This window comes from Sinocyclocheilus anshuiensis, unplaced genomic scaffold (assembly GCF_001515605.1).
Source record: "Sinocyclocheilus anshuiensis isolate Anshui unplaced genomic scaffold, SAMN03320099.WGS_v1.1 scaffold1072, whole genome shotgun sequence".
Taxonomy (NCBI): Eukaryota; Metazoa; Chordata; class Actinopteri; order Cypriniformes; family Cyprinidae; genus Sinocyclocheilus; species Sinocyclocheilus anshuiensis.
This window is the reverse complement of record NW_015548242.1, coordinates 853,415-869,833: the sequence shown is the minus strand read 5'-3', so window position 1 is coordinate 869,833 and position 16,419 is coordinate 853,415. Positions and strand designations below refer to the sequence as shown.

General features: G+C 37.5%; 3 protein-coding genes and 1 long non-coding RNA gene across 8 annotated transcripts in view; 3 read left to right on the top strand and 1 right to left on the bottom strand.

The window, feature by feature from the left end:
- Positions 1 to 1,950, top strand: part of LOC107655092 (zinc finger CCCH domain-containing protein 11A-like) — a 10,865-nt gene extending 8,915 nt beyond the window's left edge. For all 5 annotated transcript variants that reach the window (XM_016442510.1, XM_016442509.1, XM_016442507.1 and 2 more), the window contains one exon: positions 715 to 1,950. In XM_016442510.1, coding sequence (XP_016297996.1) covers positions 715 to 922 — 208 coding nt within the window. In that variant the 3' untranslated portion in view covers positions 923 to 1,950. The remainder of the gene's footprint in view (positions 1 to 714) is intronic.
- Positions 1,951 to 2,647: 697 nt separating this feature from the next.
- LOC107655090 (repressor of RNA polymerase III transcription MAF1 homolog) lies at positions 2,648 to 7,334 on the top strand. The gene is made up of 7 exons (XM_016442506.1): positions 2,648 to 3,333; positions 3,498 to 3,626; positions 3,732 to 3,894; positions 3,991 to 4,112; positions 4,244 to 4,363; positions 5,010 to 5,114; positions 5,395 to 7,334. The coding sequence occupies exons 1-7, from the start codon at positions 3,251 to 3,253 to the stop codon at positions 5,414 to 5,416; spliced, it is 744 nt and encodes a 247-aa protein (XP_016297992.1). The 5' UTR covers positions 2,648 to 3,250; the 3' UTR covers positions 5,417 to 7,334.
- LOC107655089 (tribbles homolog 2-like) lies at positions 7,292 to 11,886 on the bottom strand. Its single transcript, XM_016442505.1, has 4 exons — positions 11,052 to 11,886; positions 9,925 to 10,212; positions 9,527 to 9,819; positions 7,292 to 8,796 (listed from the first exon to the last, which is right to left on the bottom strand). Exons 2-4 carry the CDS (start codon positions 10,210 to 10,212, stop codon positions 8,334 to 8,336), a joined length of 1,044 nt encoding a protein of 347 aa, XP_016297991.1. The 5' UTR covers positions 11,052 to 11,886; the 3' UTR covers positions 7,292 to 8,333.
- Positions 11,887 to 13,739: 1,853 nt separating this feature from the next.
- Positions 13,740 to 16,419, top strand: part of LOC107655088 (uncharacterized) — a 44,948-nt gene continuing 42,268 nt past the window's right edge. Inside the window, exon 1 of the long non-coding RNA XR_001630393.1 lies at positions 13,740 to 13,858. This is a non-coding gene — a long non-coding RNA (uncharacterized LOC107655088). The remainder of the gene's footprint in view (positions 13,859 to 16,419) is intronic.

Genomic DNA, 16,419 nt, shown 5'->3' with positions numbered 1-16,419 from the left:
ACTTTTGAATTAGAGGAAGGTCGGCGTCAATTGCTTGAATGCAACAACAAAATACAACGTTAAAAACTCACTTTAGCCTATATATAAAACAGAGAGCTTTTATTAACAAAACAAATTCACCATGCTATAGGGCAGGCTATGCCTAATATAAAATAACAAATAACTTACATAACGTTTAAATAGGTATAAAACACTGGAAATAGGCCAAGTAAACATGTATAATATATAACCAAATAAATAGTAGTGTCTGTTCTTTTACTGAACTAAATTATTTTTATTACTATAAAAAATCAAAACGACGGTGGGGGTCGGTGACGCGGTGGGCAAGTGACTTAACCGGTGTTGTGGCTTAACACCGGTATCACCGTCAACACCGTCTATCGCGGCAAGCCTAAAAACTAGTAATAAAGTGGAAGGGATGATCGCACTCACTCGTGCTCTGTGCTGCGGTTAGAACTGAGGCGTTAATACAGTGATCTGTTGCACCATGTCAAAGAGCACCAAAACGGCATTTATTGTCTGAATTGCCTGAAAAAATGGAACGATTTGTTCGGTTCTCGTGCGTACTGAACCGAAAGACCCTTAACGAAAATTTTCAGTACGAATATGTGTACCGTTACACCCCTTATATAATTACATATTAGTAATATTTATTTACATACACAATTACTTAGTTTTTATATATTTTCTGTTTTGTTTTTTTTCCCCTTGTAGCCCTGTGGTCAAAACACCCAGCATGCGCTCTCGGCGGTCCAGCACCACTACTGGTCGTGTTCCTGTTGTTACCAGTTCATCAGTGGATGACTTTGAAGACCTGTTAGATGAATTTACTGATGATCGGCTTGAGGATGACTTGGAATTGGATTCGGGCAAGGGAGAGGACGACCTCCTTTTAGAACTCTCAGAAATGATTGACAGTTAGACATGAGTGATGTCATCCGTTTTCTTACAAAAACACTGCAACTAGGAATTTGAAAGGACTGTGACACCATTTAATCCACAGCATTTTAAATTAAGACTTTTTATTTTCAAGCTCTAATAGATCTGTTTTAATGTTTCTTTTAGGTTTTTTCTTGTCAATGTAAATATGATTTCTTCATCAAATAGTGCTTGAGAAACACCAGTTGTGGTGTACAGGTCTTGTCCTCTTGTTTTCTTTTAGTTGACTTCCTAAAGCTGTCAAAAAAGAGGAAAAAATCTTATTTAGCTGCCGCAGGTATTAACAAGCCATTGTAAGACGGGTATAAGTCAGGTATAATGATTGTGTTGGAGGTTGTGTTATAGCACTATCACTCATGTATTACAAAGACAGGAAGTTTTCAGTTGTGTACTGTGTATGCTGAAAAATTGCTTTTTATTAGAGAGGCACATTAAGGCCACACCTTTCTTAGTCTTCGTTTTGAGTTACATGTATTTATGATCCATTAAATGTTCTTTGGACATCATTATCAACATTGTTTTAACAGGTCATTTTGCTCAACTTTGATTTAGTTTAGGCAAACATTTTATGGTCCTATTGTTTAACGGTCTGACAGATAGCTGAAGGTCATGGCTCGCCTTTCTTCATTTCTGCATAAATTAAGACCTTTAAGAACTTAACACATTTTATGCTACATGATATTCCCTTGGGGACCATCTATACATTTTCACTTTGTGAAATTAATATCAAATTATTTTAGCAGTGAAGTTCCTTCTCAGACTTCTGAATGAAACGTAAATATGAAGCGGTGTTCTCAGGGAAAATACTTCAGCTTTGCTTAACTTTGTTTTGTTTTCTTTGGAAAGGTCTTGACTGTCCATGTCTTCTCTTTCTTTTTATTCACCTTAATTAAGTGACATCATGCATTAAGGGACTGGGATGTGAAAATGTTATCTTTACTGCAGCGTCTCTTCAGTTGAGTTGCACCTCTTCAAAACCAACTTTGTAAATAAAATGTTTTTATGAGAAAATATTGTTTCAGTTTTTAACGGGGTTTATCAAGCAAGCATTATATTATGTAAATGCTTGTAGTAACGCAAGTATTTAAGAACTCATATATTTTTTAGAAATATATATATATTATATTTCAGGTGTTTGTGATGCAACATTAGTTGTAGCTGCATTTTTGTGCCCAATTATTAAAAAAAAAACATCCCACCCAGGGCCATCCTTAGGGAGGTGCAGTTGGTGCGGATGCACTGGGCTCGTATTGAGGGGTCCGAGGGGGACCAACCCACACCCCCCAGGAACACAATCGCGAATGGACCGAGGTGGCCCTGATCCCACCTATGTTTTTTTTTTTGCATTGTTAAAAAATAACCTCTAAAATCCTTAAGTGTGCAGCATGTAAATCTCTAGATGTTTTCTTAGACCTTAAGAAATACAACAATAGAAAATATTCACTACAATTACAGCTTAAGAATATTTAAATTCAGAAATGCAAAAGTATACGAATACTCTTTAAAAAAAACTTGAATTAAATGCTTTGTTTTGCCATGATTTTGATGTTTTATCACTAATGTTTCGTCATTGGAAGCCTCACAGAATCTATATTGTACATTTCTTTGTTATGATTCAGGGAAAAAGAGAAGCGCCATTAAACCCCAAGCCAGCAGGTGGCGGTAAACATGTAACACTTGTATCACTATGACATCCTGAGCGAAAAAAACACAGGGAAAAGGCAACTGCGTATTACTGCGACCGAAAACTGCAACACAAACGCTCGTCCTCTGCTGTTGACATTCCTCCACACAAATAGACAACCATAAACCGAGGATTAAGGCTTTTGTAAGCCTTGGACTTCTCCTCAAGTTCTGATTCAATAGCTGGGATGCATAATTTCCCTCTAAATTTTAGCTTGTTTAATGGCAGGTATTGGAAATTTCACAGTAAAAAGGAAGAGATATTTATTAGACATAGAAGTCCATTAAGCAACCGGAGAAGATTATTTACGCGGTCGTAAGAATCTGCAAGGGTGGCTTATTTTTTACATTTGAATGTACTAGAGAGCCGTTTGTTTTTAAAGGGGCTTCTGTAGGAGACATCGAGGTTAGTGGTTATTTGGTTATGACCCAGTATTGGCTAGCTGTGTATTATTGATATATTTCTGTTTGAGCCGTATATTCTCCAAACTAACGTGCTGAACATTGTTTTGGTTTGGTGTAACGGCGGAATAACAGGCCGATGGTTGTTTGTCAAAGAAACTGACATCTAGTGGCTCTAAAGGGTCATTGCAATTCTGTCAGTATATATAATAAAGTTGAATAAACCATGAAGCTCCTGGAAAACTCAGGTTTTGAGGCCATAAACAGTCTGCTCACTATTGAAACGGGAGACTGTAAGATATTTGGACGGTAAGTGCTCAATACTTGGTTTTATAAACAACATTTACATCTGAACACTCAGAACACATAAAGGGGAACTGAGTAAAGGACGTGTTATTCACACTGTTCTGGTGTCATTTTGAGTGTTATTTGAAGTATTTTGTTCTAATGACACTGCTGTGATGTTTCTGTAGTATTGAGAGCTACTCCTGTAAGATGGCAGGTGATGACAAGCAGATGTTTAAGCTGTTTTGTCAGGAGGGGCAGCCGCATGTGCTGGAGGCTCTGTCTCCTCCGCAGAGCTCAGGAATCAGCCCCAACAAGTAAGTCAAAGACTTTTCTTGAGGTACCCCCCTCACTTACACACAATACAATACATGTCTTCCAGAAAGTCCTTGCACATTTACTGAAATATGTTTTACTTTCAGACTGAGTCAGAGTTTGGATGATGGGGAGGGTCCTCTTTCGGACAAGTGCAGCAGAAAGACGCTCTTTTACCTGATCGCCACTCTCAATGAATCCTTCCGGCCAGACTACGACTTCAGTCGCACCAAAGGCCACGATTTCAGCAAGGAGCCCAGTGTTAATTGGGTAATTTTGATGTTAATTGGTTACAATTTCTGAAACAACATATGCACTCATTCTTATATATATAGAATTATAAAACATAATTCATGATTTCCGCAGGTGTTTAATGCAGTGAACAGCAGTTTGTCTGCTGCTGTGGGTGAGGCGTACAGTCACCTACAGCCTCAGTTATGGGAGGCTCTAGACAAGGAGATCAGCCTTGCTGAATGTGACATATACAGGTAGATATTCTGCTTTTAAAATCCATGTTCTGTCAGGCTTGTCTAAAATTTGATGACTGCTTTTGAATAGTGTTTGTTTGAATGATACAGCACTAAATTATTAAGCAAGCTCTGATTGCATTCTGTGACAGCTACAATCCAGATCTGGATTCCGACCCTTATGGGGAAGAAGGCAACCTGTGGTCCTTCAACTACTTCTTTTATAACAAAAGACTGAAGAGGATTGTGTTCTTCACATGCCGTTCTGTCAGGTTAGAATCTTTGTAATGAAAGAGGCAATGATTTTATTAAAGATTGAATATTATGTTATGTGGGGGTGGAAGAACACTTTTATTACGCATGGATGCATTAAATTGATAAAAAATGGCAGTAAATACATTTATAATGTACATAAGATTTTTATTTAAAATAAAAGCTGTTCTTTTAAACCTTATCAAAGAATCCTGAAAAAAAATGTATCACGGTTTCCACAAAAATAGAGAGTAGCACAAATGTTTTTAACATAGCTAATAATAAGAAAAGGGTCTTTAGCACCAAATTGGGATATTAGAATAGTTTCTGAATGATTATGAAATTCAACAAAAAAAACAGCTTTGCCATCAGAGGAATCTTTTATTTTTATACAGTTTTTTAACATCAAGTTATTTTATATTATTGTGATATTTTACAATATTACTTTTTTTATTCATGTATATTGCTTTAGTGAATATAACTGACTTCTTTCAAAAAATGCAAAAAATCTTACTGGCCTTTTGAACGGTAGTCTGTTTATACAATTTATTTTACATTATTATTATTATTATTGTTATTAAAGATCAGCTGGTCCAACGTGGGGAGGAAAAAAAAGTTTTTAAAAAATCCATTGAGCTCTGAATTTTTGTGTTTGTGATCCTTTAGTCTTTTCATGGCTCCACGAGACTCTGGTATCGGCACTGAACTGGATCTGGAGTTAGATGAGGGCAGCTATGAGGAAGAGGAAGAGGGCAACATGGATGAAGAGAGGTGAGGAACTATGCGAACTGCACCGTTATTATTTATTATCACTTCTCTAGGAAGTACTGCATCATGAAAACCCATGGCTGTTGCGTTATCATCATTCAGATTTGACAGAAAAAAGACTGCAAATAAATCTTGTGGTTCCAGTGTATTTGCTAGTGGATGGCCAACAGTCAAAAGTAACATTGCAGTGTAACTTTAAACAATATTACTCTGATATTACCAGACTGACAAGCAGCAGCTTGTGTCATTGAAGTCAATGATAGATTGATGGGTCTTTCCACAGGTATGGTGCACTGTGTGCCTGATGAAGCCCTCCTCCTTGTCATCTGAAGCCAGCATCTCTTGCCTGAGTTTTAATTGCCTGTAATTATTTTCTGTTTCTTATTCCATTTTTATATATTGTTGGTCATTGCTTAAGAATGGAGAGATGTGGTAATCCAGAGAGTGCTATTCATTGCACTTAAGCATTTTCCTTTACTTTTCTGTGTACTTTCCATTGCATTCTCTTAATGTTCCTCTGAATTCCACTGGAGGGAACATGTGTTATGATATTTTTACTTGCCATTTTACATTTCCAAAGAGGTTATTTTATTTGTATCTGAGTGCAAGTATATAAGGTTTATTCTCTCTGTCTGTTTTCTCCCTCTCTCTGTTTTTTTATTTTATTTTTTTGTTACTCAACCCTCATTCATTTATTCATGTTCATTATTTCCACTAGTTTTTATGGCTCCAAGAACTTTACAACAGTATTTCCACTAGGTGGCATCATTCAACATCCTTGTCTTCTGTCTCTGGTTATCCTTTACTGCTTTATTTTATCTTTTATTTTTGGAGCTTATTTTAAGTTTTCAGGCATTTAGAGCATTAAATGAAATTAAGAGATTGTAAGTCATAGTTCACATTTAAATGTTATTTCGAGTTTCCATGTTTGTGAGGCCTATACATGCTTATAACTCATTTTTCTTATATCAACATCCCTCTGATTTTTTTCTCTATTAATTACAGTAGAAGTTAATGGATGAGCGTCATTTTGTTTTGTAGGATTTAATATATTTTCCTGCAACTTTCTTGCCTCGGGAAAAAATTATATTTAAACGGATATCAGCGTAAACATCGCCCAGTAGATTTATTGGTGTCTTAACCTATGGATCAACTTCCTTTTTTAGTTGCGCCCCCGAAGCTAATAAATATGTGAAAGGAAAACCATGATGGGTCTGTAAAGTTTAGTTTTTATAAAGCTTTTATTTTTTGTTACTGGTTTTTATTTGGATTTCGTAACATTTGTGAGGTGTATAACGTGACGTAAACATTGCAGTTCTGCTTTCTTCCATGAAGACTTGTTTGTGGTGACTTATTTTTCGTTGTCTGACAACACATTTGACTCTTGATAGTATTTGCTGGTGTGTTTATAGCTGTAGATCTAACATGGTTCTGTGGATATTGATTATCTATAAACTTTGAGTGGGTGTCAGTGGCTGTTTCTTAACTTTATTACATCCCGCTTGACATATAGCTTGATAGTGAATGAATTTGTCTGATCAGATTCAGTGCTGTTGCTTAGTCTTTCTACTATGGCTTGAATAAATAACACTTACTCATGATGAGCGCTATAGTTCATGTTGTCCGCTGTTATGTGTTGGAGGGCCTCTTGAAGATCTGGCCATATGTGGTGAAGTTGCAATCTTACTGAATTCCTTTTCTGTTTTAGATTTGACTGTGACCCATCTATGTTTGTAATTTTGAGCACTTTGATGTATCACAGCGTTGCACCAGTATAAGAACAGGATACGAGCAGAAAGATGTAAGGTCACTTTTGCTCTTAACTTCATAGGTTATTTCTACAAATGTTTTGAGTAATAATCCTGAAAAAAATCAAGGGTGAGTCCCATTGGATGCAGATTTATGCATTAATGATACATTAACATTTCCTTCTTGGCAGCTTAACACATTTTTATGAATATTCTTTTAAAGAGCATTTTTGTTATTTTCAAAATGCTATGTCAAATAAATATTTACTGACTTACTGTGCACTGATTGCGATTTTTACTTCAGAAAACACGTTCTTATTACAAAACCTTAAAGAGATAAAAAAAAAAAAAAAAAGTACTGCTTTATGTACTGAATGTGTATCATTAATCAGGCCAAATCTCATAATGAATCATTAATAAGCAGCAATGCAGTTTTGAAATTTTTTTTTTTTTTTTTCCATTTTATTTGTACTGGCAACAACAAAATACTTGTTTGTAGGTACGTCAACCCTTGAGAAACAACAACAAATGTAGTGTCCACTTCTCACTAGTAACAAAAAGATATCTACAAAATGACAGGTACTTTAACGAAAAAAGGGTGAAAGCATTGCATGCAGGCATCACAAACGATAACGTATGTAAATCCTTTGTTTCGCTCAACAGGCACACCTCTAAACCAATATATGGATGCTTCCTGTGGTGCATGATTTGCCCCACATCCCTTCAGGGTTAAACCTGCTCTACAGCACAAATACATAGTTTAACAGATGGAAAGACATTTACAAAAGAGACTCTTTTGAATTCTTCACATGAAAAGGAAACATGAGCACTTGTGCTGACCCGTTGCAGATACACACGCTCAGACTGGGGGAGGAAAAACTCAAATCTCTGGTACTTCTTACAAGTCCAACAACAACAACATTGGCTGTTTCTCTGGGAAAAAAAGGCACTTTAAATAGTCAAATCTGTATTTTCCACTGCAAAATATGTAAACAGTACATAAAGGCACAAAGTGTGCATCAAGTATACCAGGAATTAAGTTAGAGGTACTTTCATTTACACAACATGGGTGTACAATGGGAAATCCATGCACCGATTAGACAATACTGATGTTAAAATCATGTGCACGAGCCTCATGACTTTCTTTCAGGAATGAAGCTGTGCCGTGAACTAACGTCTGCTAGGAAAGCAGCATTTTTTGTCCTCCGGTGTCGTTTTCTTGGAGAGATCACCACAAATGGATATTTTCAGAGGTAAGAAACACCGTTACTTCTGTCTGTAAAGACTACAAGGTCAGTCTCTGGCCCATCACGAACACCTCAGCAGCTCACTCGCAAGATAAAAAAACAGTACTGTCGTAGTTTCTGGAATCTCTTCCAATTGATGCCCTTGAACTCTGCATACCTTACGAGGCAATCTCTTCCTCCATAGAGTCCAATCCCCCGATTGTGGGTAAACAGAATGAAGCAGCTCATTAACAATCTTCATTCTCATTTGGCTCAAAATCAGGCACCACCTGATCTGTCGAGTGTCTGGTGCTGGAGTGCTGGTTGAGGGATACGTTGTTGTTACAGTGGAGCCACGGGTGGAAGAGTATATCTCCAGCCTCGAGCCTCTCCGAGGGAGACTTCCTCAGCATGCAACACACCAGTGACTTAGCCCTGGGTGAAAGAGTCTCCGGGATGGTGAACGCACCCCTGCGAATTTTGCTGAACAGTGCTGTGGGTTCCACGTCCTGAAATGGATAACGTCCTACTAGCATGGTGTAGAGAACCACGCCAAGGCTCCATACGTCGGCAGCCTTCCCTGAGTATGAGTGCCGTGAGTTTAAGATCTCCGGGCCGACGTAGGCCGGGCAGCCATGTTTGTCCGTCAGCGAATCGTCATTCCCGTTAAGAAGACAGGAGTCCTCCAGGTTTTGCAAGACCAGCTTTGTTCTGAGGAAACAAAAGAGCATCTATCAGCCACTATCTATCAGTTAAAAATGCTAAATGCTAAATGAGCAAGACAAGGTAACACCTACGCAAATCCTGCAGGTTGTAATTAGTGTGGATCTAATATTTTATACACTTAAAAAATGCATAATTTTATTTTTAAATTGCTATGTTTTAACACATTTTTTATTATTTAACTTTTATATTAATCTATAATTCATTTATACATTATTTAATATAGTAGTTAATATAAAAGTTTGTTTATACTATGTATTTAAATGTAACAACACCTTTATGGAGTAATCTTGTTATACCTAAACAATGACAATAAAAATATAAACATTCTGTCCAATACCAATAAGCCAATTATTATTTTTCTTATGTAAATAACAATATTAAAATTCTTTACTGTTTAAATAAACACAGTCATTTTAAATACTACAATTAAATTTAGCATTACAACAATAAAAAAATGGATATTAATTTTAAGATTTGCTAATGTTATTAAATTATTAATGCTTTTAAAAAATATATAGCATTTAGTTAGCATTAAACAACTATGGTAATTTAAAAGAAAAATAGGCGAAATGAGCATGCGCAATTAATTAAATTCAATACTGTGCAAACATTTTTTTTTATATTTGCTGGCGTTTAATATTATGCATCTCTACTACCAAGAGCAGATTTGACTTAATTAGCTAGTAATTAAAGAATAAAATACTAAGTTACTGACCTCTGTGGATCGGTGAACACGAACTTGCGCAGTTTAAGGTCTCTTAAAATGACACCGTTCTCATGACAGTGCGCGACCGCGGCTGCCATCTGGCTAAACAGGCGCACTGCCTCATCCTCCTGCAGCCTCTTGCAGGTGCGCACGTATGAGTGCATGTCTCCATAGTTACGCTCGAAGAATGTGTACACGTTGGCCTCCCCGAGCACCACCTCTGAGATCTTGCAGATGTTGCTGTGTGGAAGCAGACGTGTGTAGGGTGCGATGAACTCGTGATACTTCTTAATGGAAAACACCTGGTGGCAACATACCAAAACAAGATGATTATTGATCCCTCACTACATCAACTTATATTAACAGAAACTATTTTAAATCCACTATAATGAAGCATCTATGCTCACCTTGCATGTGTACTCCTGTTCCGTGACCTGATGAACTGCTCTGAACGTCTGAGATCCTTCTGTGGCCTCCAGCAAGATGTAGGGCCCAATACGCGAGACATGGTGCTTCTCTGAGCCCGGATGCTCATGGCTCTGGGACAGCGGGCGAAGACAGGGCGCGAGACCCGGGGATGGAGGCTGGCTGAGTCTGCGGCGCTTGCATTTGAAGGTATCGGTGTTGTGAGAGTCCTCAAAGTCTACTCGCTTCAGTCGCAGTGGAGGTGTAGGAGTTGACAGGTTCATACTCATCTGTGACAAAAACAAAACTGGGTAAGCTCATGACCTTGTTACAGCATGACTTAATGTACCATAAAGGCATATTGGATGAAGAGTCTATGCACAAAGGTGAAAAGGAAAATTGATAAAAATGAGTTGTGCATTTGATTTTATTGCTCCACACTTCAACACTATAATATCTCACACTAACTAACTCAACAAGAATGGGAGGTTCGTTAATATTGTGTAATGAAAGGAGGTAGTTTAAAACTGTTGAATGACTATGTGATGGGTTGCGCGATCATACTGACTCAAGTTCTTTTCGAAGTGCTGCTCGGCGCCGAGTGAGTCATACAGTTATTACCATACAGTCTATGGTTATTACACATTTAAGCGTACGTCATACAATGACGTAGCCTAGTTTCTTCCACTTCACCATTTTAAACTAACTTTTTCTATTAAAAATATTAGTATTTTTCGTTTTTTGTTTAGAAGACTATTTTTAAACATTTTCGTGTGTGAGGTTTCGGAACTTGACCCAGGTCACGTCGGACTCGAACCTAAATCCCCAGAGCGAGCGGTTTTTAGCATAAACGTAAAACATTACACCAAAGTTCTCAGCTGAATAAACGATTTAAGTCATATGCTCAAAATGCTCAAGAGATAGGATGTGATATCCAAGTTGACAAGGTTCAAACAACAACATACGCTGCATCACTTTCCATGTAAAGTTTAACCACAAAGTGTTTCTCAATAATCGTTTAAATGGGAAAGTTGATCAATAATTGAACTAATCTTAAGGACTCTTGGTTTGTTGTACTAAATAGTGATTCTAGAGGTTAATGTGACGCTTAAAGGTTTGCAGGACTTACCTCGCTGCTTAGACAAAGGACCCGCTCCTCTCCAAAACAGAACAATGAAAACTACAGGCGCACTTAGTTGTGTCTACTTGTCAGAGAACATTTCCACCGGGGAAAAACATACAATATTATGAAATGGGCACTGAGAAACTGTCAGCTGTAGTTGAGTCTCGGCATAGGAAAGAAAATGTCGTCTCCAATGAATGCAGAATAAATATGAGTCAGTTTGAAAGGAGGCGCGTGCCTTATACAGTAACGTTAGGTGATTTGAAAAGTATCTCCGGCTTCAAAGTGTTTTGAAGATATTCGTGCACATTTAGACTTTTTCCATGCGTATTCTGTCCCTTTCTTTGTCCTGGAGATTGAGCAAATTGATACTTGTGAGTCTGGCGGCAACACCAAGAGACCTTCGGTTGTTGGCACGAATGTCTTTGTTCCTTATTCCCGCTGAATGAACGCGTCCTGCATGGACAATATTTCCTTGGATCTTGATTTTCACTGTTGGTATAACGTCCTTTGGTGGTCGGGTATAGTTTTAGATCTTTCACGGAGAGTACCGGACAAATAAAACTTGATTAAACGTTGTTAGACGCACTTCACTGTAAGTTTTGCGATACGACACACAAGGAATTGTCCTAAGAAAGTTTAACTAGCTTAGAGGACGCGTCCGAGTTGGTGACAGCACAGAAATGAAAAAGTAGTCCTTTAGTTGGTCTTTTGTTGCTGCCGAAATAAAGGTCCTTTTAATAATGAGATCACAAATCAGACGTGGCCCCTCAGCCTGACCGTCTGACTGTAAAGTCTCACTTTGGCTGGGCACGTCTAATATGCTCAGTGTGCCTCACCAGCCTGACTCGATGATGCTGTTCTTAGTAAGATTGCGACATCTTGGCTCCGCCCCTCCGGTCTGACGACATCTAGTACAGAGCTTCGCAATAATATGCACCAATTTTGAAGTTTGCAAGGGGTGGATTGCAAACACAAAGCGTGGCGTTTAATGGAAATATTTAGCCAATTTTACGCAGTAAACACCGCTAAACTGACCACGACAACTTGACGGTTTCAAAAGTAGCGAATATGTAGTGCACAATGTGCTATCAATATAGCCTCCTACTGAATTTCAACGGAGAGGGAAAATAACGCAGGAAATAAACAAAGTAATGTAATAGATCGTGTGAATGTACATTAAAGCGAGCGAAAACCGTGTTATATGTGTTGCTATATATATACGTTAAGTTTGTTCTTTTTGCAGTTGTGAAGATTAATGCCCCACCCCTGTGTATGACTCAATACCAGTGTTGGTGTTGCACATCAAATGTCTGTCAGGGCGACATGCAGGTAGATGACAGATATAGAGCAAAATACGAAATATGAACCCATAGAAAATGAATATGTGTAGTTTCTCCTAAACAGAAATAATGGCGTTTACATGTTTCTCTTTTCTCAGGTCTCCTCTAGGGATCTCAACAATGCCTCAAACTGTGTTCAAGTTTGCAGAGAAACCAAAAGTCAGACATTTCAATATGAACTCAAACATTTTCATTAAATTCTCTAAATTTTTATGGTGTCCATATACATTTGACCACTTACCGTTGGTCAACAATTGTCTCATTTTAGGTCCGTTTTATTCAAGATGTTAAATGACATGAAACTCATTTAAACCTCCTTGAGGTAAATTTCCTCTAAGGCATGTTCAGTGAGCTAATCTTAACCTAATTCCATATTACGTTTTGCAGCTGCATTTTGTGTTATTCGATTTCAGTCTATATTATTGCTGGTGTACTGGTTATTTAGTACACTACATGTTTATCTCATAGATGACCTACACTATGCTGGTTGCAGACCCTGTAACCTGAGGCAGGGTGCACCAGGCAGTCAGCAGGATGCCTCCACAGCGCTCATGGTTTCAAGTTGAGTCAGAGGTTTCATGTGTGGGTGGGTGGAAAGAGGTTTCCTGGGCTGTTCCACCATCAGAGGCCTGAGTGGGAGACCAACCACTCCTTAAAATGGAAACGTTTTTGTTGTACGGTGCGTTTTATCGTTTATCTTGTACCTCGAGCCACCAGATGCAACTGTTCAAAATGCGCTAAATAGATGGATGGATATTCAGGGGATTTCTTAAAATGTAATCCTTCGATTTGACAGCCATAGCTGAGTCACAACATTTTAATATCACCATCTGAAAGTTAAAAGTGTAGCACAGCTCCTCTGCGTGTTGACAGAGGGAATTGTTAGGATGAATATGACTCTTATTTCCAAGAAATCTCCTTCCTGTCTGTGTCTACACAGATGTCACACATTCTGGATTGAGACATATTGTTACCATGGGAACAGGCAATGTCCTCACAAAGGCTCTGTCTCATCTTGATGGACACTAATGGTGGTTTACCGCCATGGAAGCACTGGTCCTAAGTGATCAGGAAGTCATGAATATCCTCCCTCCAGTTTCCACCAGCTGATGACAGCCTTTGGGCAAAAAGGGCACATTTGTTCTCTTTATATCTCAGTTGGTTTTGATGAAAGACATGCTGACCTATTCATATTGGCTCTGCATCAGTTTTTCTCACACGCAGACACAAATACACTCAACCACAGACACGTCGCTGAATTAGCCTAGTTTACGAAAAGGGGCAGACCTACATATCAAAGTCTGATTGACTGGGTTTGATTGAGTGGGTTATGTTATAAGCTCCCAGATCTCTCTCTAGAGGACGTGCTACACCACTTCCGCAACTAACTGGCTAATCTTGTTAGTAGCAATGCCATTAGAATAACAGAAACACTTAAAAGACTATTTGAATCTGTAACTCTTTCGGAAGGTAAGAGCAGACACAAATATTATCTTATAGGCTACTGAACAATTTTAACATTTTGATTTCAATTAAACTACAGAAAAGATCAACGCATGGTACTTTTGAAAAACATGCCTGTGGAGTGACCTGATGTTGTTTCTCAAACCCTTTACAGCAATTTTAAATTGAAATCTCTAGTGAGTGGTGCTAAAAGCAAGTTGAGTTCTATCCAAAACAGACGAACATGAATTTGGAAACGTTTATGTTGGTTGTTGTATGTAATGCAACAGTTTGGAAATGAAATGTTCAGTGAGTGGCACTAAAAGCACATTCAGTTTTATCCAAAACTAAGTGAATTTGACAATGTTTTATAGCATTGTTGTACATATCATGACAGTTCTGGACACAAAATGTCCTGTGAGTGGCGATAATGCCTTAGCGCGTTTGAAAATAATGTACCACCTACAGTAAACTTTACCCTAAAAATAGCTGATAATGTTAACAAAAGTGCATTTGATGATGCATCAATGCCATTTTAGCCTGTTTCTATTATTATTTACGCTGTTTTATCGTGGCTCATGTTTCACAGTAGTTGAGCTCTCTGTATCACAAGTGTACCAGGTGAGCTATCGAGCAAGTTTACTACATCAGAAAAGCCATTCATATGCAGCTAGCTATGTAACACAGACTGTTTGTTTTAGTTGAAGTCATAACATATTTTTCAAGAAAACATGCAAATATAAGTCTTTATTAATTGATAAATTTCTGTGAAAGAGTTAAAAAAAAAATGTAGGTAGAAACATGTTTTGCCAGTGAGCCTAGGTTGAAAAAGGTGCTACAGTGAAGATTAGCATATGATGAAATGTAAACTTAAAGAAACTCCTGAAGTAATTACTAACAATAGATACAGAGTGGTTTTGGGAGAGTATGGGTGGGTGATTCTCATTTTACTTCTCACCAAAGCCAAAATACTCTCCCATCAGCATACCAATTATACATCACAGAGCAGCAAGTGCTTAGAAGAGTATTGAGCAACTTGGACTAGAAGAGGATCAGAAATCAGCTCATTTCTGGTTATTAGCCTACTGCTAAAAGGCCATATCTGGAAGATTGTGTCACTCCATTGCAAGTTTTTTTTTGTTTGTTTTTTATGAAACCATCACGTGTGTTTTAAAGAGAGACAGAAAGTCAGCAGGTTATTTCCTTTTTTAAGCCTCGCTCTGGATCATCCGCAGTGTTTTTGAAAGATTGTGAAAGTCTGAATTCCTCAGCTGTGAGCGGTCTCTCAGATAAACAAGTTACTCAGAGCACTTAATGGCACATCGAATGGCTTTGCGCTCCTGTTTTGGGTTTTTCAGATGTCTTAAAGTGGCGTTAAGTGGCTTTGTGGGGAAAAAAACAAAACTGCATTTATAATATAAACTCCAAACTTTGAGTAATTTGATTCTTTCAAAATCTTTAACGGTTTTTGCTGTGTCTATTCAGGGATGCTCTTTATTCTGCTTAAGTTTCCACTGAGATCCTCTGTAAACAGACCTCCACCCTATCTTTCTAGATCACAAGTGTAAAGTGGCAAGTCTTTTCATTTCCAGCAGTTAAGCGTTCTCTGTGTAGTTGGGCCCAACAGCCCTATCTGATTTCAAAGCTTAAATGTCTATTGTGTGTGTATTGACTTTATTGACCTCTTAATGGCTCATTAAAGGATCCACAAATATGGCTATAACTTTTTTTTCTTGCTTTGTCAATCAACAGTCTTTACATATTTTATTTGTTTGAAACAGTTCTTGAATAGGTCTAACTGAAGCTTTTATGTTTGTATAGAGTGTAATTAGCATAATAAGCTTATTTGTATGTCAGACATATAAGACATTTTTACTTACATGACAAATAGATACTATTACAGAAATATGAATATAAAGAATACGAAAAAACAGAAAATACTGCATATGTATATACATATATGTGACCCTGGTCCACAAAACCAGTCATAAGTCGCACAGGTATTTGTAGCAATAGCCAACAATACATCGTATGGGTCAAAATGATCGATTTTTCTTTTATGCCAAAAATCATTAGGATATTAAGTAAAGATCATATTCCATTAAGATATTTTGTAAATTTCCTACTGTAAATATATCTAAACTTAATTTTTGATCAGTGACCAGATATGTGTTGCTAAGGACTTCGTTTGGACAACTTTAAAGGCGATTTTCTCAATATTTAGATTTTTTTGCACCCTCAGATTCCAGATTTTCAAATAGTTGTATCTCAACCAAAGATTGTCCTATCCTAACAAAAAATACATCAATGGAAAGCTTATTTTAAAAAATGGTTTTGTGGTCCAGGGTCACAAACACACACACACACACACACACACATATATATATATATATATATATATACACGCACACACACACTAGTCAACATTTGAAGTGGATCAAAAAAGTTCATCAGAGCTGTCCTAAGACAAGAACACATTATGGTTTTGGGTTTTAGGACAACTTTGATGAAAGGTTTTGATCCACTTCAAATGTTGACTAGTGTGTGTGTGCGTGTATATATATATATATATATATATATGTGTGTGG